This window comes from Patiria miniata, unplaced genomic scaffold, assembly GCF_015706575.1.
Source record: "Patiria miniata isolate m_02_andy unplaced genomic scaffold, ASM1570657v1 HiC_scaffold_12, whole genome shotgun sequence".
Taxonomy (NCBI): Eukaryota; Metazoa; Echinodermata; class Asteroidea; order Valvatida; family Asterinidae; genus Patiria; species Patiria miniata.
The window spans coordinates 6,615,008-6,639,305 of record NW_024037050.1 but is presented as its reverse complement, the minus strand read 5'-3'; the positions used below and the strand labels follow the sequence as shown (position 1 = coordinate 6,639,305).

The 24,298-nt window shown below is 40.9% G+C and overlaps 1 protein-coding gene across 2 annotated transcripts; it reads right to left on the bottom strand.

Moving 5' to 3' along the window:
* Nucleotides 1-1,525: 1,525 nt before the first annotated feature.
* LOC119746485 (NACHT domain- and WD repeat-containing protein 1-like) lies at nucleotides 1,526-23,984 on the bottom strand. 2 transcript variants are annotated; one of them, XM_038223458.1, is made up of 13 exons: nucleotides 23,914-23,984; nucleotides 20,405-20,564; nucleotides 18,878-19,080; nucleotides 15,984-16,341; nucleotides 13,813-13,957; nucleotides 12,331-12,627; nucleotides 11,311-11,548; nucleotides 10,082-10,859; nucleotides 8,079-9,790; nucleotides 6,664-7,206; nucleotides 5,618-5,859; nucleotides 4,658-4,805; nucleotides 1,526-3,888 (listed from the first exon to the last, which is right to left on the bottom strand). In XM_038223458.1, the coding sequence occupies exons 2-13, from the start codon at nucleotides 20,517-20,519 to the stop codon at nucleotides 3,613-3,615; spliced, it is 5,055 nt and encodes a 1,684-aa protein (XP_038079386.1). In that variant the 5' UTR covers nucleotides 20,520-20,564; nucleotides 23,914-23,984; the 3' UTR covers nucleotides 1,526-3,612. The 2 variants fall into 2 exon arrangements, with proteins under 2 accessions (XP_038079386.1, XP_038079393.1); XM_038223465.1 differs by lacking the exons at nucleotides 20,405-20,564; nucleotides 23,914-23,984 and adding an exon at nucleotides 19,323-19,491.
* Nucleotides 23,985-24,298: the final 314 nt, after the last annotated feature.

The following is a 24,298-nucleotide window of genomic DNA, read 5'->3' as shown; positions in this document are numbered from 1 at the left end:
TCGGACCAATGGGCCGTCGGACCAATGGGACTTCGGACCAATGGGTTTTCGGACTATAGAGACGTCTCCGGATGAATACGGCACTCCCACTGTTTATCACGAAACCATGAAAATCCGTAGCTCCAAACCGCGAATGTGAGACTGGGGCTTAATTACAGGGGAACCAGACGATTTGGAGTGGAAATCACTCTAATTTCAGATTGAAAATCTTTGAAAAAAAATCAGTCATGTGGATCAATGGACCTTATTCACGAAGAAACCATTTTCGATCGTATTCCCTCAATCTATTTTACGAATTGTAAACTGTTGAATGGGATGGTACCAGACTATCTTTCGATTGGAGTGCGTTCCATTCCTCACCTAGATTTTTTTTGTAAACGTGGCTTAAAACATTAGGGTATTTTCAATCACAACTTTTAAACTATTCATCAGAGCAGACTGGCACTAATCTGTAATGAACTTTTATTTCATTGCCTTCATATATACACAAGTTCCAAAAATGTGGTATTTACCTCGCTTTCAATTTAATGTGGCCGAATCGTGAAGAAAGCCTATTTTGATTTAAATCGTCTTGTTCCTGGTTCACTCGAATATGTTGACTTTTGGAACTAAGAGCGTTAACAAAATGAAATGTTTTGCGGTATTTTTTTCTAAAGAAAATAAGAAATTTAATTGTTTTGCATAATTGGGTTTAGTGGGAAGTCCTATATTATAAGGTTCTTCTGGTATTAAAAGTTGAACTTCTACTTTGGGGGTTTTACTACAGGATTGTTAATTACCCTTAAACAAGGCCTTGTTTATTTTTTTTTAAAACTATACTTCAAATTATGCTTCAAATTTGTATTCATTTCATATAATGTAGCAGGTTTTGGAATACATTGGTCATAAATACAAATAAGTAAAGGAACGAGGGAAATTAACAAGTTTTTTAAAAGTTACAGAATTGTACTTTGCTTGTTATTCAGTGAACAACCTCCTTTACGTGAAACGGGGAAACTACGCCAAAGGAATCCAGAGACAAATAAGAATAAAATATCGAAAACTAAACCTGTTCCATTTCCCAGAGATGGCTATAAAGGAACATCACGACGTCAGTGGCTTACGTCCTAGCTAAATCATGGTACATGCTATTTATGTGTCAACATTTAGTGCTGATTAAGTACAACAAAATAATTTTGCATGTGAAAAATCATGACGATATTTTATATATATTTAAAACAAAAATATTTTAATAAAAACGCAAATTGAGACAATTGCTTTAAAACTCCAAGTTTCATCATATGTCATTATCTTTAACAGACGTTATAGTCTGACCTCAGCCGAACACAGAAATAACTTCAGAATTGTTTCGTCAGTATCCAAAAATCGATACGAAAATTCAGGGCCCCCCCCACCCCCCCCCCCCCCCCCCCCCGCTATGTTTGAATTGAAATGATTGAATTACGTACCTTTACCTAACGAAACACGCAGCTAACATAAAAACGAATCAAACTACCAAAACAGTATGGGAAATGGTATGGGAAAATTATTTAAGTGTTTTACATTTATTGCCTTTTCACACATGCGCACGGCAGTTGAAACACACAAAAATAATTCCTCAAGTTAAGACGTAACAGTCGACTAGTTATTGCTATATTCGACATTTTTCAAAGCAATGTATTTAACTTGAATTCAAACGATGTCGTTGAAAATACATTTTACTAAAACAACTTGAGATTTCAGGGAAAAACATAATTCATAGGAATTTTTATGTAACACAAGTTTCAGGAAACGGTATAAAAAAAGGGTCAATAATACCAAATGCATGTTAAAACCCAAATATCTTACAAATTCAAACTTCGTTTTTTATTAAGTATTGCATCTCGAAAAGGTAACAATAATGTAAAATACATTTTACTTGGCCTAACACAAAAAGATTCAGAAGAAGAAACCAGAATCCTTAGGAATTTGATGTAACACAAGCTTCAGGAAACGCTTTTAAAAAAGGGTTGGAAATACAAAATGCATCTTAAAACCCATATTTTTACAAAGTGAAACTTTGGTTTATAAAAATCTTACATCTCGAAAAGGTAACCACTGGTGTAACAAAATATATATATTCTTCTGAGCTAAATTATGAATACTAAAAAAATATGCAGGCACTTCAATATCCGGTGTTTGAATTTGATTGAAAAAAAATAAAATAAAAGTGAATATTTTTTTCTCAACAAAATCAAATGTATACAGGAATGTGTGAATATTCCTGTATAGATTATCTAAAAATAGCATAACAAGCAGTCTTATAGAAAAATAGAGTTAACTGTGCTTTGGAACTTGTAATTTATAAATTACAAGTTTTGATTTGAAATGGTGATTTAAGTACAGGGTTAAACGGTCTATATAGATGTTGAGTGTTTTCAATAATGGTAGCAAAAATACACGAATCCAAATATTTCCAAGAAAAATAGTTCGTTATTATAAAATAGAATACAAATAAAACACAAAAGTATAGGATCACAGTTTTCTAAAATTCTAAAGCGCACATGGAAATCTAAAAAAAAAATATAAAAAAATAGTAAAAAATAAAAATTTCGAAATGTTTCAACTTGAATAAAATTCAAAATTCTTTAACAGAAAACTAAAGGTTTACTTTTTCTAACGTTCTATTGCACACAAGGAAATATACAAGCAAACAGATATAAGAGATAGACACGAGTTTAAAAGCATTTATGTCTAAAAAAAACCCTGTTAAATTCACTTTAATACAACACAGCAGTCAGAATAAAAAACCTTTAAAGATATACACATAGTTTATTGATGAAAACTATGTGGGCTCTTTTCCCAAAAATACAGCAGCATTTTGTCACACACAAATTGTTAATAAAGAATCTGGTTAATTAATGTGCAAAAAAAATTGGTCTTATTGCCTTTTAGGTTTTCTTAAAATACAATCATTTCCATTCTCACTTGTCTGCTTCTGCATTCGGCCCTCGTCGAAATCTTTCAGGCACGTTTGGTGGGACTTATTAAAGGGACACTACGGCCTGGAATGCACCCAATTGGGCTATAAAACGTGTTTTAAACAAAATGATACTATCGATGGAAAGAGCATTTAAAAGTGGAATATAAACGTCCACACAACCATCCTTTAAAAACTGGGCGTTTTGTGTTATTCTTGCGAGAACCATGCGAGAACAAATTTTGGGGGTCACAATTTTGTTTCCCAGAAAAATCAAGCTGTTCAATGCTAGTTTTGATTCCAGCCACACAGCGGTCGTATTTCTGTGGATGTGCACGAAACAAAATTTTTGTATTTTGTTGCTGTGTGTAATTTATGTGGCACACACAACGTGTATCGTTCGTTGAATGAAAATGACACAAAATAGTTATGTGTATCCCATCCCATGTAAACAACCAGGTGTGTTTTTTTTTTGTTTCTTGGGAACGGTAAGACAGTAGGATAGTTTCCTTTTAACTAGACCTTCAAAATAGTATAAGTAATCAATCCAAAACATGAAGTTTTCGGGGATTTCAGGCCATAATACCCCTTTAACGGCAGTAGTGGTTGACTTTTGATTGATTGCAAAAACAATATATATTCCAACTGATCTTTGTTTTAGACATTACCCAACTTCAGATTGCTACACAAACTTTTGACATTTTCTTTACCCTTTTATGACCTTTATCATTCGAACCATTAGTATGAGGTGTTGATCCATTTGAAGCATTTCCATTGACCTCTGACCTCGGAGGAGGCAAGCTCATGCTTTGTCTAGTACCCTGCTCGTCCTTTTTACCCCGTTCGGCTTTCTCTAGCAAAAGGTCCAGCATTGCAATGGTACCCGACTGGTTGGTTGCAATGAAGCGGTAGTGGTCCTCGGCAAATTCGACAAATTTGAAGAATTTGACCTGTATTGAAAAGTTAAAAACCTACGCATTAAAAAAAAAAGGATTCACTGAGAAATCTTTGTCTAAAGTTGCGAGTCTTTTGACAAACTATTAAAAATCTCTCTCACAAATTTGGAACATACAATTAAACAATCTTGTCTGGAAAAAAAAATACTATTTGGAAATAAACTGTTCAGTTTAACAATGGAGCATAGTATAAACTCAACCAAAAAAGAACGTCCCCCTTAATACTTTTAAACTCAAAAACTACTGGGCACATCTTGCTCAAATTACGACTGATCAGTTCAGAAATTCCTTAGCAATCCAGCCATACTCTTTGTTTGGGCCAAAACAGTGATAACGTGTACAAAATTATGCAATTTATGAGAAATGGTACCGAAAAATAGTTCCACTTTGGTATACATGCAAGATGAGTGTGAACCACAACTTGCACGTATACAAAAGTGCAACTGTTTTCGGTATCATTTGTCATAAATTGCATAAATTCGTACACAATATCACTGTTTTGGGCCAAACGGAGAATATGGCTGGATTGCTAAGGAATTTCTGTACTGATTAGTCGTAATTTGAGAGAGAGGTGCTCAGTAGTTTTTGAGTTACACAAAAAAGCATTGGAAGGGGGGCACTTTCTTTTTTGGTTGAGTGTGTGTGAGCTGAGGCAAACCCAAACCCAACACGTTGTAGAGTGCTGTTCCAAGCAGAGGATATTGGACACTTTCGAACAGACACACGATTTTGCCTCCAGCGATTGCCCGTGAGCAGAACTCACCTGTGACTGGCAGTCGAAAGAAGCCAGCAGGTCGGCACTCTCCAGACTCCATGCCTTGATGGTGCAGTCTCGTGAGCTACTGAACACATACTTGTTGTTGACTGTCACGCTGACTGACATCACAGCATGGGTGTGCCCAACCAAGTATCTGTTGGCAATTTGGCGGGGGAAAAAAAGAAAAAAAGTGTTTATCTACCCCATTTCAATTTTTTTAAATTCCTGAAATCCGCAAGAAACATTTGCAAGGGGCTCACTATATTTTCAAATACAATGTCAAGATTGAGAAAATTTCATTAACAAGGAGATGCCATCTTTTATTTTGTGGAAGGGAGAGTGGAAAGAAGAGCTTAAGTCCCCAATACTGAGACAAATTTTACACAAGATTTGCCACTCTATAAAACCTTTTGAGTTGGAGATCATACTGGATTTTGAAACTGATGCTTTCCCAACAAAGTTAAAAAAAAAAAACCTTTTCAGGTGAACAGCAGCCCAAGCTGAGACCAATTTTACACGGAATTTGGCCTTCTTATATCGATACATGTGTATGTAGAGTTCAGGGCTTTCATAACGGGGAGTGCGGCCTACTGTTTCGGGTTTGTGACTCGTGATCAGGGGTTCAAATCCAGATGCTGGCCATATTGTATCCTTGAGCTGGCCACTTCACACCCACTTGCCTCTCTCCACCCAGGAGTACAAATGGGTACACCCACTTGCCTCTCTCCACCCAGGAGTACAAATGGGTACCGGCATTAGTTGGGCAATAACCTGCGATGGACTGGCATCCCATCCAGGGGGATAGAAATATCCCGGATTGTTTCATACCTAGGAAACCGGAGATGAGCGCCAACCTGATGAGCCATATTGGCTGGTGACAGACTTAATACTTAAAGCTTTCCTATTGCAGTCTTTAGGATGCTGCTTTTTTCACAATATGATTTTCTTTTTTCAGCTGAACCGTACCTCTTCTTATTCCCTTGGAAGTCCCAAATCAGCAACTGGTCCTGGCCAGTGTGAGCCCCAGAGACAAGGTAACGATTCTCCCGATCAAATGCCAAACAGACGATGGTGTCATTGTACAGACCGGTCAACTCGGCCATTAGACTACCCAGGGAAGTCCTGCCTAGCGACCAGACCTTGACGGTGCCCTTATTGGAGCCGGTGGCCAGAAACTTGGAGTTGGGGGAAACTTCCATGGACATGACCTGATATGAGACCACCAAAAAAGGAGTACAAGTATTTGCAGAATGACCTCAATATAGAGTTGTATGTGTTATTGTAACTTTTACAGCAATATTTTCAACAAAGAAAATGACTCAAACTGCAGTAAACCAACTGGATTGACCTGAAATATGCAAATTTAAAAAACTAGAGGGCCCAACGTTTCAGATGCTAGCAGGACCTTTTCAAAGAGTATTTGAGTGCTTCGAATGTAATCATAATCCACCATAATGGTTAAGAGTTTCACAAAAGAAACTGAACATTTTCTTGGAAATGAGTGCAAACTATCAAATAGGCCTATTTCTTGCCTAAAAAGTGTCATATTATTTGCTCCAAACAGCAAGATTTAGAAAACAACTTCAATCTGAAGTATGAAGATCCAGCAAAATTCTTATTTCTTGAACATGAATAAAAATTATAAAAATATGAATAACAAATACTTGCAGCATGATTAATGTGTATCATTACTACATGTGCATTCCTAGATATAAGCAAGCAAAAAGCACTCACTTATCTAGATTTTGTGGAACAAATGAAAAGAAAGATGACAACAATAATTATATGCAAAGACCAAGTAGAAAAAAAACAATGTCCCAATAGAATTTACGCGTTAAGGCAGAGTCAGAGGGCAAATGTTTCGCTTCTGTGGAATAGGCATGAGTATTCCTTTTGTGCATTCTTTTTAACTAAATTAATATAACAAAGAACACCTGCTGGTGTGACTCCAATGCACAAGGTCTATTTTGCAAACATAAAATACAAAATGTAGGCAATTGTTCATAACTCACCTGTTCATGCATCATAGTTGTCAGGCAGTTTCCCATGACATCATCCCACGCTTTGATCTCGCCGGCCATCTTGGAAGCCGACAAGTACATGGGATTCTCCTCACCAACCACTGATCTCAGAATGGTTGTAGCCTCGGCATGTCCGACCAACCTGAACTTTTCTTCCAGTTGGTTAGCTCCATCACACACCCTGATTGATTTGTCTGAGGGCTCTTTGGAGCACACCAGAACGGTCTGCCTTGCGGCCAGGGCAATCACCGCGATGCTCTTCTTGAACAGAGGCCAGCGCCAGACTTCAGACCCTGTTTCCAACTGAAAAGCTACCACCTCTCCAGTGTCTGTGCCACAGACTACCATCTCCTGTGGTTCCAGGATCTCCATGGCAACCGAGGCACAGCTTACTGATTTGAAGCATCTGGCATCATCCAAGTTCCAGAACTTGGTCTGTTTATCCTTGCTCCCCGACACACCTATTAGAGAGCTGGTACCCTTAAACAGAGCATTGCACAGTACCGATAGCTCATGCCTGTCTCTTTTTGTTACCTAAAAAAGAAAGTAGCATAAATACAAAACCCAGTATGTGAGCCAAAGACTAACAATGAAGATAATAATGGCATGCTCAGGAACAAAAACATCACTATGAAATAAGATGGAGATATTGTCTTTAATAAGAGAATAAATGCGTGCTTGGCCAGTTTTAAACACTCTGTTTAATACCGGTTGGAGTCTGGATGCTGATAGGGTCATTATCAGCATCCAACAGGTCTTAAACATAGTGTTTAATACCGGCCAAGCATATATTTATTCCCATTCATAAATACCTTTTTCGGTCCAAAAAAAAATCAACACTGTTTGGTCCAAAAGTCAAAACAAGTCAAAAATTATAAATTTCCAACAATTTTGTTCAACAAGTTTACTTCATGAAGATCGACGCGCGCGTCAGGTGTACTGCGTGATGTGGTGCGAAACGCAGCTGTTCTGGTGTAGTGTGAATTTATGAAATACAAATGTACAAGTACTGACTCCCTGGTACCGTAGTATTGGGCATGCCTACATGAACATTGTGAACGTTAAACCAATAAAACGGTAACTAAAAGGCACCAGAATTTAAAGGAGTCCAAATTTCAAGGGACACTGGAAAAGTATTTAAGACCAGCCAGCCGGTCTTTATCAACCGTTTAAAACCGGCCACGTGACAGGCTCTATACAAATAGGAGCGGGTAAACTGTCTTAGGTATTTATGAATGCCAAATAAATCCCTGGTCACTCGCTGTTGTTAAAGTAGGGTTATTTTCCTAATTTGTATTGAGGGTCAAATTGATGTTTAGTTCAATCTCAATTAATACATGAGAGCATAAATCTTTGATGTAAAAGATTTATACATGTAATTTTGATAGTTGCTAAGGTATACTTGCCTCTCCTTTGGTTGGTATCCACATCTTCACAGTCTTATCATTGCAAGCCGACAGCACTCGTGGCCCATCCTCCATGGTCAACACAGTAACATCAGAAATCCAGGAGGAGTGCCCCTTCAATGTGTTGAGGCATCTACCATCATCCAGGGACCAGACTTTCAACGTGTCGTCCTTTGACCCTGTCACTACAAAGGATGGCCTGTCACCGTCTCCTGCAACTCCTTGATGGGTCCAGACACACGTTATCAGCCCATCATGCCCCTTCAGGTCAAGAACCGTTGGATCTCTCTCTGGAACGAGGTGAATGATTCGACTAACGCTGCTGCTGTCTCGCAGCACAAAGGTAGTGTCTGAATGGGGGACAATACTCAGTAGAGGTTCCTTAACGGATACGGTGATCTCCGACTCCAAGGTAATGCTCTCTGCCGAAGAAGGGAGGGTCAGCGGCACAGACCAGATTTTTATCAGACCGTCTGAGCTGCCTGTTACCAGATGGCTAGCTCCTGGGGTAAGAGCAGCACATGCCACCATCTTGCCTTCATCGTACCCAGTCTGACACATAACGCACTCTTGTGATTTCAAAGACCACACTCTAAGTTTCCCATCTCTGCAAACAGAGAGAAGATCTTCTCCAGATGATAGCGTCGTGATGAAGATAGCCTCCGCTGGGTGCTGCATGGATGCTATTTTCTGACCATCAGCGAAGCTCCAGATGCACACCACATTTCCAGGCTCGGCACAAGCAAAAACTCTTGAATCCTTCTCATCAAACGTCAGATTGCTAAAGCTTGTGAGGCCGTCAGTGTCTAACTCCCGCAAACACTCTCCAGTGACCAGGTCAAACAACGCCAGGGAGTTCTTACCAAAGAGGGCATACCGACTACTTTGGCTGATGCACATGTTCACCTTGCTGTTTTTGACCAAGGGAGATTTGTCGTTCTTTTTCTGCAAGGTATGGACAACCTCCAAAGTGGACATGTTCCAGACATTGAACATCGGGTGGCCCTCTGAATCAAGACAAGCGGATAACATGAGTTCCCCTGACGGAGTGCACATTACTCTTAAGACCAAACTGGGATGGCCTCCAAAGACTGTGCGCAGTGGTCCACCAGGAGGTATCAAGCATGGAGCACTAGGTACAAATACTGGGAGCTTGGTGCTTCTTATCCAATCCTTCGCCTGTTGGATTAGCTTCTCCAGGTTAGGATACTTGCTTCCGTAATCACCAATCCGTCCGATCAACTGTCCAGCCAGGGAGAAAGGATCTACCTTGAGGTTGCTGCTTGCGAGATACATGGTCTCTATTAGAATGATGATTTCCTCAGTTAATGGGCGGAAATCCAACATCAACTCCAGGAAGCTGAAGGATACCAATTTGGTTAGGAGCCAGTTGAAGTTACAGAGGACATGAGAGACTAGCTCCTCCAACATTCCTGCTTCAGCAAGGTGATGTGGCAGCTCTATCAGCTTCCTTCTGTTATAGACACCATTGCTGAACTCCAACGGTTGAGGTGCCACCTGTCGATCGGCTTCAGGAAAGACCTTACTGCGCTTATGCAAGGTGATAGGTCGCACTTTCCCTACGCTATAAGAACCAAGGAACATTTCAGCTAGCAGTTGGTGACGGGCCGAGATAATTTCTTCTTTAATGAGGTAGCGGTCGTCTGCAGCTTCAATAAATTGGCGATGGTACCAAGCGACGACAGTCTTACCTGCCGATTATACAAATACACAGAGTTATACATACTATATCACTTAAAAATGGATGTGCTTACTCATGTGAATTAGACAAGGACGTGTTTGTCTAATATGAATGCCCACTCCATTCCGAGTAATATCAGTTCAAGGTGGTTTCAAGTTCCAAATTTCAAGAAAGCCTCCTCTATTATTTTTTAAGAAAGATCCAACAAAATTATACTCCACTTGAGTTGCTTAATGACAAAACTGCTAGGTACTTTTATTGGCAGCTACAAACTTATAATACAGCAAATTTGCATATCTACCTCCTGACTGTCGTTCAGACAAAAACTCAGTGACATCATAGTGGATTCTCTTCCAGAGAGAGGGAGGTGTTCGCACGATGTTCTCTGCTGGTGGATCCCAATATTGGTACACATCATTCAGCACCTCATCGTCACATGAAAGGACATCCTCAATCTCTGCCTCTGTGATGCCACTCTTGGCTGCCGAGATGTAACCCAGGGCATGGGAGATGACAATCTGGCCGTGCTTGTGCTCCAACTCCTCAAAGAGGTCTGTGATGGCTTCCCGTACGCTGGTGGGCAGCCTCCTCTCTGAGGACATCCCGGTGTAGGATTTCCAATGCAGGACGTTTTCAAACAGCAACTTCAGAAACAGGGGTTGCGGACACTTGGAGAAGGCCTCAGAAACTTTGATGAGCTGCTCTTCCGTCAACTTACGACGCTTCACCTCAAGCCAGCTGTTGAGTATCTCAAGACCCGTTTCCTGGGGAACCGGCTGCATCTCAAGATAGCAACTGTCATCCGCGAGCAGGAGTCGCATCTTCTCCTGGCATCTGTGCTCGTCAAGTGACAGCATGGATGCCACGATCAAAACGTGCGATGGTACAGACATGGGCAGCCAGTTCACGGCATGGGCATCGTTGGCAGCGGACAGTTGATCAATGCTGTCAAAAATCAGCAACAAAGGCTTCTCTTGAGTAGCCACCGTAGCTACGAGCTTTCTGAAGAGTTTTGTCAGATCGGTGTAATCACCAAGTGTGGTGGAACATGGCTGCTTCAGGTTGTATGCATAGCAAATCTGTGGCCATGGCATAAAAAAATTACATTTTTAAAATGTGCAAAAGGACAAGTTATACTTCTTCCAATACAATTTTGAAATTCCCTGCAGATTATATCTCCATTTCTCTTTACTCAAAAACAAAATTTGAAGATATTTCAGCTACTTAGCTGGGATCACAACAACACATCCTGCGGTGAAACCAGAGTGCCATTTGCAAGGGTACTGCAGGAATGCAACAAATGACACGTATCTCATGCAGTTCAAATTTTGATTTAGAATTTTTTAAAGATATGTGCCCCCTCCGAGACCCCATCTGAATGTGCCAGTGCATCCATCAGCTGGATCAACATAATTTATGTACAAAGGATGTTCCAATTTAGGAATTTCTCTTTTCAGCGTGTTAGCTGACATGATCTGTATGCGAGCTTTATATGGTTTTCAAAACTTCATAAAAAATATGGATACATACCTGTCTACACACTGACTGTAGCACGGCATGGATTCCTGAACTCTGGCCTGACGTGCCCAGAAATCGCAACACCACGACCACCTCCTGCTTCAGCCAATCACAGGCGTTCTTGGCCAGCATGGCCATGACCGATGTCTTGCCTGATCCCGAGACTCCGTGTACAACCAGCGGTCTGCCTGGCTTCAGGGACAGGAAATCTCGGATGTTGGTCATGAGCTCCTGCCGTCCATGAAACACACTACGTCGAGAAATTCAAGTAAATGTTGTCAATGTTTCTCCAATCTATGGGATATCTACATTGCATGTAAAAAATCTATTACACGGTTCCCACTACTTAAAAACACAAAATTCCCTGATATTTCCCTAAAAAAAATCCAAAATTCCATGAGAAATATTTTCACTTAAATGAGGTTGCTGGGATCGCAAAGTCAAGAGGTGGTTGCAGCAATGCAACTAAGATACTGATCACACACAGACCCCAAAAAACACCTTAACCAGTCAGTCAATGCACAAAACCTGTACACAGGGCAGGAGATGCACACACTCCAAACTTGTGAAAATCTTTCCCTTCTGGGATTCCCTGAGTTTTCTCAGATTTTTGGTGTTTTTCCCTAATTCCCTGAGTTGTCCCCGACTGGAAAAATGGAAACTAATTTTCAAGGGTTTCTGTGATTTCCAGAGTGGCTGAAAACCTGTATTAAGAAGACCACTAACATAGGGCTGGATGTAGCTTAGTAGGTAGAGCCCAGGTAGGATACTCATGAAGGCACAAGTTCAGATAACCAGCCATTTTTGCTTTATCCTAATATTAGTTTCAAAATCTGTTTAACACGTTAACATAATTCTTATGGATTAACCCTTTAGTAACTCTAGCACCTGAAATTGCCCTGCCTTTTACTCCCTGCAGCGCCTGAAACCATCTGAGCACTCTATGGTTTTATGAATTTAACAGTGAATAAACACAATGTAATACAATGTAGTACACTTGCTAATGGATTACTAACTCATCACATGCCTCACCTGCATTTTCTGTCACAAAACTCAGCATGGTGCAAAAGCTCTTCGTACACATCAGCCACAGCTTGATCTGTGACCTTTGACCTCTGTTCCAGACTCCTGTCAATCATCCCTCTAATGCCATCCCTGAATCTGTTGCAGATGTCGTCTAGGTACTGGGCATGCACAGGGTGGGAGGGGTCGATGCCTGATGGGGTCCAGGGAAGGCTGAATCTGTGGATGGCTTCCTCTCCTAGGATGGATGGCAGGTAGTTGGTCTTGAGATTCTTCAGGGAGGTCTGGGCATTGCTGTCAACTGACCTGTTGGGAACATGAGGAGTTGAGGTTAGATTCTGGATCCAAAAGACAGAAGTGTGAGCAGTCAATACAAATGTACAGGGCACCCAGCATTTTTACTTCCCTGAGCCTACCCTGATATTTCCCTGAGAAATTTCGAAAATTCCACGAGAAAGTAGTTTCACTTTAACCCTCTTATGCAAACATACATTCTGTGCCAAGTTGTCCTTGCAGTCAAAATCAATCGAGTGACTGTTTTCAACACTTAAGAATTCCCAGCCTACATAAAGCAGGAATGACTGGCTGTGACTGTTTATGTTACTCAAAACAGCTCTGCTTTGACTGTGGGTAATGATAAGCCAGCTGTGCCCACAACTTGCCTACTTTGTCTGTTCATGGTCTGCTGACTGAGTTCGACTAGTCACAGTGCTTGCTTTATGATCTGACTGCTGGTGACTAGCCTGTGTTAAAAGGGGAATCTGATGAAAATTTTGACTGTCTGTGACTGTTTAAATAGCAGGAGGGTTGACAAGGTTGCTGGTAAGTCAAGAGGTAGTTGCAACCCAGTCAATTGTTACTGTCTGGAGAGGCTTGTAATATTCACACTGCATAAACACTAAAAAGCCATCATAGCCAGTAGGTCAATGAACACAACATGGACACATGGTACAAGAGGAACATAAGACAAACTGGTGAAATCCTTTCCCTTCTTGGTCACAGTCAAATACCTCAGTTTTCCCCAGATCTTTTGGTGTTTTCCCAAAGTCCCTGAGTTTTCCCTGACAAGAAAAATGGAAACTTGTTTTCCAGGTTTTCCCTGATTTTGAGAGTGGCTGGGAACCCCGTCGATAAATCAGGTAATAGGAAAAACATCGAAAAGGGAATTCCTCGGACAGTTCATTTGAATAGCTTGTCCCTTGACTAGTATCTCGATGAGTTGCAATTGACTTGTGTTTATGATGACTTGTGACGGCTTGTGACAACTCTGTAAATTGAATATGTCTCTTTCCCAGGCTTGAAAAAGGTATACATGGGTTCCAAATTTCTGCTTATTTTGGCTTTCTGCTTTTGATAAATTTCAAACTCCCAAGAGAAGTAATTGGCAAATAATTTGCACCTTAAACATCCAGAGTACTATTTCAGCAACAACTTTGACAACTTTTTTAACTCTTGTCCCTTTTCATTTGTTTCTGATTTTCTGATACCAACCCATCCTCGTCAATGTCCAGATAACGTCTTGTGGCCTCATCTTCCATCTTGACTCCCAAACCCTCAAGATCACGCAGGAAGAAGAGACAGCTTGCAGATGGGTCTACCACCCCCTTTAAACCCTCCCTTACTTCAATTTCAGTCACTGTAAATAGAATAAATTGGGAATGGTAAGGATACGACAATGTCCAACTATTTTTTTACAAACAAGGAAAAGATACAACATGTGATGAAAGTTACTGCACAGAGGAGAATGGTGTGACCAACACAATACGCACATATGCTTATTCTACAAATGGAGTAAAAAAAATACTGCAATAAGGATTGAAGATTTTGTTGCAGCTATGCAACAGGGACATACTGGACAAACAAGACACTGCTATAAATAAAAATAACAGCGTTGCTGTTGAAACCCCTCAGCCAGAGTCAAGTTATCATCCGGAAACCATTAACCTTTAACTCAACGTGGTGACCTTGACCTTTGGCCTTTGACCCCAGAACCAGTCCCAACATGCCTGTACCAATGGGAAACCCCCTACCGAAGTTAGACACCAACATTTCATTTCTAACTCAAGGTATCATTCGGAACCATTTACATTGAACTCACCACGGTGACCTTGACCTTTGACCTTTTGACCCCAAAACCAATCCCAACTTGCCTGTACCCAAGGGCAAACCCCTACCTCAGTCAGACACCAAAATCTCATTTCTAACTCAAGTTATCATCCGGAAACCATTTACCTTTAACTCACCATGCTGACCTTGACCTTTGACCTTTTGACCCCAAAACCAATCCCAACTTGCCTTCTCCCAAGGGGAACCCTCTTCCAAAGTTAGACACCAAAATCGCATTTCTAACTCAAGTTATCATCCGGAAACCATTTACCTTTAACTCACAATGGTGACCTTGACCTTTGACCTTTTGACCCCCAAAACCAATCCCAACTTGCCTACTCCCAAGGGCAACCCTCTACCAAAGTTAGACACCAAAATCGCATTTCTAACTCAAGTTATCATCCGGAAACCATTTACATTTAACTCACCACGGTGACCTTGACCTTTGACTTTTGACCCCAAAACCAATCCCAACTTGCCTACTCCCAAGGGCAACCCCCTATCAAAGTTAGACACCAAAATCTCATTTCTAACTCAAGTTATCATCCGGAAACCATTTACCTTTATCTCACCATGCTGACCTTGACCTTTGACCTTTTGACCCCAAAACCAATCCCAACTTGCCTTCTCCCAAGGGGAACCCTCTTCCAAAGTTAGACACCAAAATCGCATTTCTAACTCAAGTTATCATCCGGAAACCATTTACCTTTAACTCACAATGGTGACCTTGAACTTTGACCTTTTGACCCCAAAACCAATCCCAACTTGCCTACTCCCAAGGGCAACCCTCTACCAAAGTTAGACACCAAAATCTCATTTCTAACTCAAGTTATCATCCTGAAACCATTTACATTTAACTCACCACGGTGACCTTGACCTTTGACCTTTTGACCCCAAAACCAATCCCAACTTGCCTTCTCCCAAGGGCAACCCCCTATCAAAGTTAGACACCAAAATCTCATTTCTAACTCAAGTTATCATCCGGAAACCATTTACCTTTATCTCACCATGCTGACCTTGACCTTTGACCTTTTGACCCCAAAACCAATCCCAACTTGCCTACTCCCAAGGGCAACCCTCTACCAAAGTTAGACACCAAAATCTCATTTCTAACTGAAGTTATCATCCGGAAACCATTTACATTTAACTCACCACGGTGACCTTGACCTTTGACCTTTTGACCTCAAAACCACTCCCAACTTGCCTACTCCCAAGGGCAACCCCCTACCGAAGTTACAACCCCAAACAACATTTCTAACTCAAGTTATCATCCGGAAACTAAGCTGCCCGGACGGACGGACGGACGGACAGACAGACATACATCCGGACGGACGGACGCCCTAGGCGATGACAATACCCCTCGAGCCTCTCGGCTGAGGGGTAAAAAGCACTATTTCCAAAGTTCATTACAAGAGTTTCTCAAATAGTGTTTAAGAAGCGTTTTTAAACATTTTTTTGCATGATTCATGCTGTCCACATCACCATCAAACATCCAATTTAAAATTTCTTCTGACTATCCAAAAAAACAAGTCTTGGACAAACCTTGACTTCCTTACCTGATTCAAAATAAACCGCAGATTCTTCCTCTGTGATGAGCCCTTCTTTGACAGCGGCTCTTGCCCCTCTCTGCAAAAGCCTCTGCAGCCTCCCGAAGGTCTTCCACCAATCGTCTCGTTCCTTCTGTTGCAACTCGGGCTGTTCAGCATTGTAGAAGTTAGGAAGGCGCGACGTGATTGGCTGCAGCACGTGCACTGGGGGCGTGGCATTGGTGTCCTGGACGTACCAATTGGCTAACAATTGGGACTCGTCAGGTTCCACGCCCAGTGATTGGACAGAGCAAGTCAACTTTTCAAAGTGGGCGGACTCAACCACTGGGGGCAAAGGTCGATAGCCATATTTATTTCCCAGAAAACCCTAGAGAGGAAATAAGTACAAAACTATGTTAAGTCCAAAACTAGAAAAAAACATTATTTGTACTTCTAGGAGCTTTGACATTGTGCCAAAGTACTCTTTCAACAATTTAACAGAGAGAGAGAGAGAGCTATAAACGACACGTGAATGTCATTGCCCCTCTCCTAGCAACCACCAAAGAGGGTGCGGGTGTGTGCCCAATGCACATGTTCACAAAGCGTGACATACATTGGGTTTACTTTGTGCCATCGTGACCATACGCTGTATCCCACACACTGAAGAGCTTTAACAAGAGGGTCCTACAGTGCCAAGTACTGTTCCTGCCTGCATGGACTCGTCTGTTCCCCTTCCCCATTTTTGGAACATGCCCCCCCCCCCCCCGAAAAAATACATCCCTAAATGTTTACCTCTTTTTGGTTTCCTAAAGTTGGTTCCTTAGTTCTTTGTGTATGGAAATCAGTGTCTTCATTTAACAGAATCAAATCATTTTTACAAAATTGATAATAGACATTAATTGGAGCGCTGCTCTAACAACGGAGCTACCCAGCCCTATGCTGGCAGTTTCCTAGAATATCTTTGTCTTTGTTCACAAGCACTATAGTTAGAAGCCATAAACCTGTATGCCATGTAGCCATGGATCACAGCCGAAGTCAAAATGCTAGCAATGTTTGCTGCAAACCTGGGAAATGGCCAACGAGTAGGACCTATAACTCAAAACAGTACGCAATGACTGTCAAGCCAAAACTTAATAATTGATGACTGCTGTGATGTGCGATATCATATTTAACACCCGAGGGGCACATAAATTGTCACCGGTTTCACGAAGGGACAGGCCCGGCATGTGGATTTTGAAGAAAAACTGTTTTCGAGATAATCGCAAGAGAAGTTTCTCCATTTTTAAAACTGCAAAAACTACTACTTTGCAACAACTTTATGCAATAAGAAAACCATGACATAATTCTTTGATAGGTAAACTTTAATTTGAACCTATTAATTATAATTGATAAAGTGGTTAATAAGCCAAAATCAATTAGTAATAGTAACTATGCCTGTCCCTTCGTGAAATCGAAAATCTCTCTGTTTCACATTTACGCCCTTCTTGTTTAATGTGCTTTTCCATAGGGAAGGGCGCGCGTGTTCGATTACGTGCCCGCAGCTGAGAATGTAACAAAGATGCCCGTCGCTTCGTGAAATCAAACATCTCCTGTTGACCTACTTTTACTCCTCTCCGTGCAATACGTTTTGGACGTGTTCAAGGGGCAGGCATGTTCGCGTCTCTTCGTGAAATCGCAAAATGCAATTATAGAGATGCCTGCCCCTGGCGTCATTAATGTTATTCAGGAATTAATGATGTTTTGCTTACGGAAATATGTCAGAATGCTTGAGTACCATGTTTTAAAGCAAAATAGTGAAAAAACTCGAAATCGAAAAAATTGTCAATTTTGACATGCCCGTCCCTTCGTGAAACCGGTGACGAAATATGTGCCCTGAGGCACATCCCACACCACAGCAGTTAACAATTGTTTAGTTATATCTTGCCAATAAAGTCAAACAGATACAGGCTCATAAGTCACTGTGCAAGAACTAAATTAAATCACTGCAGTGTATAACCTTTTGAAAACTGCGAGCTTTCCTTCCCGACATGATGCAGAGCGCTTGTAGTTCTGTCGTAAGGCGCTCGGGCCGGTCCTTCACGCACGTGCAACGCAGAGGTTATTTATATGCAACACATGAGTAAACCACATGCAACGGTGTGGAGGCTTCACCCTTAACTATTTTTTTCTTCACAAGCCAGCCAGACTAGTGAACCAGACTCTTAACTAGCCCGAAGTTGTTTTTTTTTCAATAGTCCGCAATAGAATTGTTTGTTTTTCTTTGCTATTTTTTTTTTTTTTTTTCTCTATTAATTTGTACGCCAGCGATTACGGTGCAATAATCGGCAGCGCAACGGCATGAAAAAAGCCGACTGCCAGATTATTTTCAAATTATAAAAAAGAGGTGGAAATCCACGGCTATGCGGAGAAGTTTCATACCTTATCTCAATAATTTTGACATGCCAGGCGGGCTACTAGAGAATGGTTTTGACTAGCTCGCCGCTGTTTTGACTCGCATTTGGCTAGCGGGCTACCGCTTAGGTCGAACCCTGGTGTATATGAGGTAATTTATATGCAACGCAGTATATATCAACCATTATTTTTATAGACTGGGCACGTGGCCGTTCTTGACCAATGAAAATTTCAGTATCCAAGACCCGATATAACAAATCAATTTGCCATCTCTTGAGAATGCCATTCGGGCTAATCAGCTCACTATACACAAAGAAAAACCATACAATTTTAGGTCCAAAACCGTTGGACTCATTACAGAGGCATGCAACTGGGAAATTTGAAAAAAAAACAAGGAAATTCCAAACCACAACAGACTTTGTACAGTGTTTTTCAATTTGTAATGGTATTTATGAGAAGTAAAAATGAGGAAATCAGCGGATCCGAGGAAAAGTTGCACGCCTGATTTACAACACAGGGTCCGTTCCACCTACCACAAAGTGTGGTCCCATGGACAGCCGTTTACAGGTCTCAATCTCTTTGATGCAGAGGGCAGAGGTTAGATGATCAGCCGTGGCATTGTCCCGCACTCCCCATCTCATGTCAACCACCTCGAAATCCAGTCCTTTCCCCTGACAGTATTTCTGCAACTCCGGGAAGACATCCTTAAGAAGCCGGTTCCTCTCGTGGATTGTGTCTGCGTGGTAAAAACAAACATGAAGAAAGACTTGTAATGTAAATAAACTATTATGGTTTTTGTCTCTGTGTTACACTGGAATGAACTTATGACAATTGTTATAACGTGACTTGAATTTAGTCACATCTTTTATCTTTTTGACTTAAAGGTAATGTACAACATTTGCTTTTGCTGTAATTTTCAGAAAATATGAATTTTGGGGTTCTAAGTATTTTATAGCAAATATTCATTGCTACACTGACCTGTTTAAAGTTTTGTGTTCAAATGCTCATACATGTACATGTAGATGCTGGAATAAAATGCTGTACTTGTAGTCTGCTTCCCTGAACCCACTTCGGATGAACTGGAGCATTTATAGACATCACGGAATTGTCAGGTCAGGGAACCAGACCAGCTGGCTTGCAACAGTTCACTATAGGCCTACGTATTTATTGCAAACAAAATGTGGACTAAATAAATTTGGTAAACTGGGGTATTTAAAAAAAGTCAGGTTTTTTTCCCAACAATGGTCAGCCGACCATCGCTGGAAACTGATTTGAAAATTCCAATTTCTTGAAAATGACAGCACACCAGGTGCCATGATTTCGCAGGATGCTTGAGACTATTATTCACTTACAGTAAAGTTAGGTATTTCATAAAATTGTTGTAGTTTTGTTGTTTGATGTTTGCAAATATTGTATATTACCGGTACCTTTAATGATGGGAAATACACGTGTCACCTACTGTGATGTGGGACATGACTTTTTACATCCTCAAGGGCACAATGTACCCTCAGCTTCGTGCATTCCTCGGTTGTTATAATTTTGCCCACATCAACACATCAATGATTATCAAATAAAAAAAAATTTAAAAAACACGTAGCAATGTTGAAGTATTCATTAAAGTACTGACATTGTGTCCCCAAACAATGGAACCGCCTATTTATTCCTACACTAATTCATTTTTTTTTTCATTTCTTGTCCATTAGCACTTAAGTTTTTCCAAAATTATAATGATATGATATGTGAAGAATTAGTATATCGACACTCAGTGGCAAAATCCTATCCCTCATTGCAGATTCTGCAGTAACAGGTAACTAATAATCTTGCTTGATCTGTGTGCAATGTCCTTGCACCGTATCCTATACACAGAAAATATCAACAAATCAATCGCTGCCATGGAAACCCAGCCACAGCCAAGCTAGCATGACAAGGTGAGTCTGGGAGCAATTATGACCGTCACAGTTGCAAAACAAATTCTGACTATTCACTGTGCAGTATGGAGAATATTTAGTACTTCAAGTCTTCAAGCATTGCATCTCAGTAACATGCAAATAACTACAAACCTGTGAATGTGGAGCTCAGGAACACACGGACTACGTTCGAGTCCTGCGATGGGAGTTTTGTCGTCTTCCCTTGGACGAGCCACTCAAATCCTTCTGGATAGTTGGAGTCTGCCATGGCTGGTCAAATCCAATCCCAGTTGAATGTCGTTAGCATCTCATTCTGTCCAAAAGAAATTTAAGAAAATATAATTATGAACAAAGAAAGGACCAATCAAGCTATGTTCCTGAAATTGAATAAGTACCTGTAGTTTACCAAGTACATTCTACATAAAACATCGATCTCAGCTCCGTGGGGTAGCCTATATTGTTGGTGTACCGTAACGTGGCGCGGCCCCTAACGTGGCGCACTTTGGTTTTTCGCCTCTAGTGCCTTGTTAGAGCAAAATTGTTACCTCAAATTTCACAAAAAGTAAAATTTCATCAAGCTCTAAACATTCTCGTTCATAAATGAAGGGAAAATTCACACTGTATTGTAGCTTTCAACTTGAAGTTAGGATTTTGAAGACTTATTAATCAGACTGGAAAAGCAACAGATTTGCATCTCAAAAACAGATGACGGGCAAAATTATTCTTGTTACAATCAAAACATGTACATTCCATCCACCAACTTGCCCATAAAAATACATATGAAATAACTGTTTTGCAACAGCAGGATGTAAGAATGAGTCTCCAATTATGACAAGCTAGACAGCTACAGGTCTTGCATGGCACTGTATGTGAGAAACAAAGCTGAGCCATTGCCAAATGTGTTTCCATGTGAAATCAAAACGGGAAATTGGTGGTGACTAAGAACTGCGAATCAGTTGCGATGCCACGTCACACGGTTCCTCGCTCACCCAATGGAGTTTAAAGTACAGCCGATCAGCATGGCTGGGCTATGCATGAAGCACTGGATGTTGACAGAGATAGAATTTGGATTTGTTTTTTTTCATCTTTTACTTTACAGGGGATGGCAGATTTTTTGAGGAAAGACAAATAGTTGCATCATGAGTTCTTATTAAACCTGTCATGCCTGATGAGTATTAAAAACACTTGGCTATAGTAGTTGCAGAATCCGTAACATGTTTTTCAAGTTACAGTTGGAACACTGCAAAATACACTGTGAATCCATATGAGTTTTAAGTTCTTTGATTGATTAAGACGTTTTGGTAGTCTGATTTCCTGACATTAATACACACTTGTTTATCGTTTAACACTGACCCAACCTCGTTTCCGTGGGTACGATCTTGCTACGCCATGTTAATTCTCATCATGCATCACACGATCTTAACCCCTGGAATTGTGTAATTTACATGTCCCAATATTTGGGGCATTGAAATTAGAACTGCAGTTGATGTGTTTAATGCGTGCAACGCAATACTTAAAATATTGAAATTTTTATTTTGTAGAATTAATCCTTTCAATCATGAAATTTCGACGTCGTGTTATTTAGCATAATTTAATGTACGTACCTCGGCTGTCCCTTTACAACACCAGATACAGCTTTGTTTGGACGAAAAACGAGGCTTCCAGGATCTGTATCGTACAGGCATCGCACAGTCTTGAAAAAAATGTTGGCACGTGACGTGCCGTTCAGGAACGCGAGAGTGCATTACATGCAGGGCGTGTAGTTTTTGAAATACATGCGCAGTACGCACTAAATAGCCGGTGTCGTTTACATATTCTTCACGGCCAGGGGTTAGTGAAGGAACGTACACGTGCCCAGGGAGTCGAGGCTGACACCAACCCTATGATAAAAATGTGTGTATTATCATCAGTTGGGGGGGGGGGGCAACATTTGTGGGCCTTCCCCCCTTCCCCAAGAAAATCAAACAAAAGCGAAAACAAGGAAAAACAAGTCACTCACTTGCCTGCCCCCCCCCCCCCCAAATTAATGTTCGAGTCTGGCACCACCACTGATTACCGTCAGGAAAGCCTGACTACTGCTAATGACCCAGGCTCGATCTCAGTGATTTTTTTTTAATTTAAATGCTCTTACTTTTATCTCATTAAATAAAATCCTACTTTTTAGTAAAGTTGTTGCTGTATCTTCTTCATGATTCGTGGCTCATGAGGGTTTTTAAAGGGAAGTACATGTGAAGTCCCAAACCATTGGGTTGACATCTAACCAAGGGTGGATCCAGAACACAATTTTTTTGGGGGGGGGGGCAAATATATTTTTGGTCACCCAAAAGTGGGTCCAAAGAATTCCGGCGTGGGATTTGGGGCCCGCTTAAGGGCCCCAAGTTTTGGGGGGGATTTTAGATGCTCTGTGGTGCGATCTGAGGCAATTTCTGACCACTTTAACCATTTTTTTTTAGGAACAGATGGTGGTGTACGTAGTGCCTGCCTTATTGCGACATCACTTAAAAAAAAAAAAAAAATTGGGTTTGTTTCTTTTTGGCGGAGGGGGGGGGGGCATGTTGCCCCCTTCCCCCCCCCCCCCCCCCGGATCCTCCATTGCATGTAACGCACGTGTGCATAATGTTCGACCTTTAGCTACAGTGATTAGAAAGAAACAAATCACTAACTTAAAAAAAAAGTTATGGCATCCGGATTAATCAACAGGTCTCTTCTGCATAGTTTGAGTAAAACTACGACTCTACAAATCGCCTTTTCTAACATTTGGTCTACTAGTATTAGTAAAAAGTACTAGGCCTATTGCTAAATCACGACTACTTGTAAGTTGTAGAGTCCTACATGTAGCTACTTGAACTATCCTGCAAAATGAGCATTTTGTATATTTGACTGGCACTGAAAATGTGCAGGGAGTGTCTTTTGGGACTTACAATTTTAATTTGATGAATTTTCGTCTGGTTCCATGATTACATTTTCGTTGTGACTTTGTATGAGTTCACGAGATGGGAATCAGACCTACGCTAATGTAATTTTGGACTTTATTTAAAAATACACCAGAGCCAAAAATCAGAAAACGAAGATGACATTCTGCATATTAAATGTAGGATTTGATTTAAAACGTAAAAGAAGTCTTAGTCTTAAAAACTCTTATTGTTTTGGGGATATTGAAAAAAGAAAATCAAAATGAGTGTCACCGCGCATCAACGTAATCTCTGGCGCACTATTCACTGCACTAGGCCACGCATTCGCTTGTTTTGTTATGTTGGGATGGGAATTTGATATGTTATATGGTGTACTGTAGGCCTACTTGTATTTTGTGAGTTGTATGTGCAAATGTCATGAGGGTGCTGTGCGATTTTGCCAGCTTAAGAAAGAAAATATGCAGGACTTTGTTTTGTCATTTAAATGTACTATTGGACAACAAGGTACATTAATACAATAATCACTATAAAACATGTACAATCATCATAATCATAAGCATGATGAACAGGTTGCACTACACAAGCTAATGTGATGTAACAGGAAACCATGGAATTCCTGAATGAATGATGAAGCAACCCATCAATCATGTCAATGGTCATGCACGCGGGGCAGTAGGCCCCTACCTATATTAAGAGTTCAATTCACTCCAAATTACTGCAGATCTCACAAATAAGCAAAAGTATCAATACCTGATTATGGAATTTCAAATCATCGTGATCGCCAGAGCATGGAGCTAGAGACTGACGAAACCACATTCACTGTCTTCATCGGCGTGCGCGTGTTTACCACTAGCAGCCATGGCATCGAATGGAAGCTACTCAATATTTACGTTATTACGCCCTCTATTGTCAGACCAGCTGAGCTTATAGCCCAGGTTATGAGCCATAGATCGTGATTCATTTTACTCAAGAAAAATCGACCCCGTGAGTTGTCACCACCACCACGTGTGACGTGAGAGGGTGGAGGGGGGGGGGTCTGGATGACGACACGTGAAAAATGATAACCAATCGGGGTCGGCCTCTCTTTTGACGTCACGACCATCACAGACCGACAGGTTTAATTTAAGAAATCACA

Excerpts from the sequence above, each read along its gene's own strand:
- LOC119746485 (XM_038223458.1), bottom strand. The coding sequence starts at position 20,519 with ATGGCAGACTCCAACTATCCAGAAGGATTTGAGTGGCTCGTCCAAGGG. Across the intron at positions 11,549-12,330 it reads TTTTGTGACAGAAAATGCAG|TGTGTTTCATGGACGGCAGG; the intron begins GTGAGGCATGTG and ends TTCTCGACGTAG. Across the intron at positions 7,207-8,078 it reads GGATACCAACCAAAGGAGAG|GTAACAAAAAGAGACAGGCA; the intron begins GCAAGTATACCT and ends TTTCTTTTTTAG.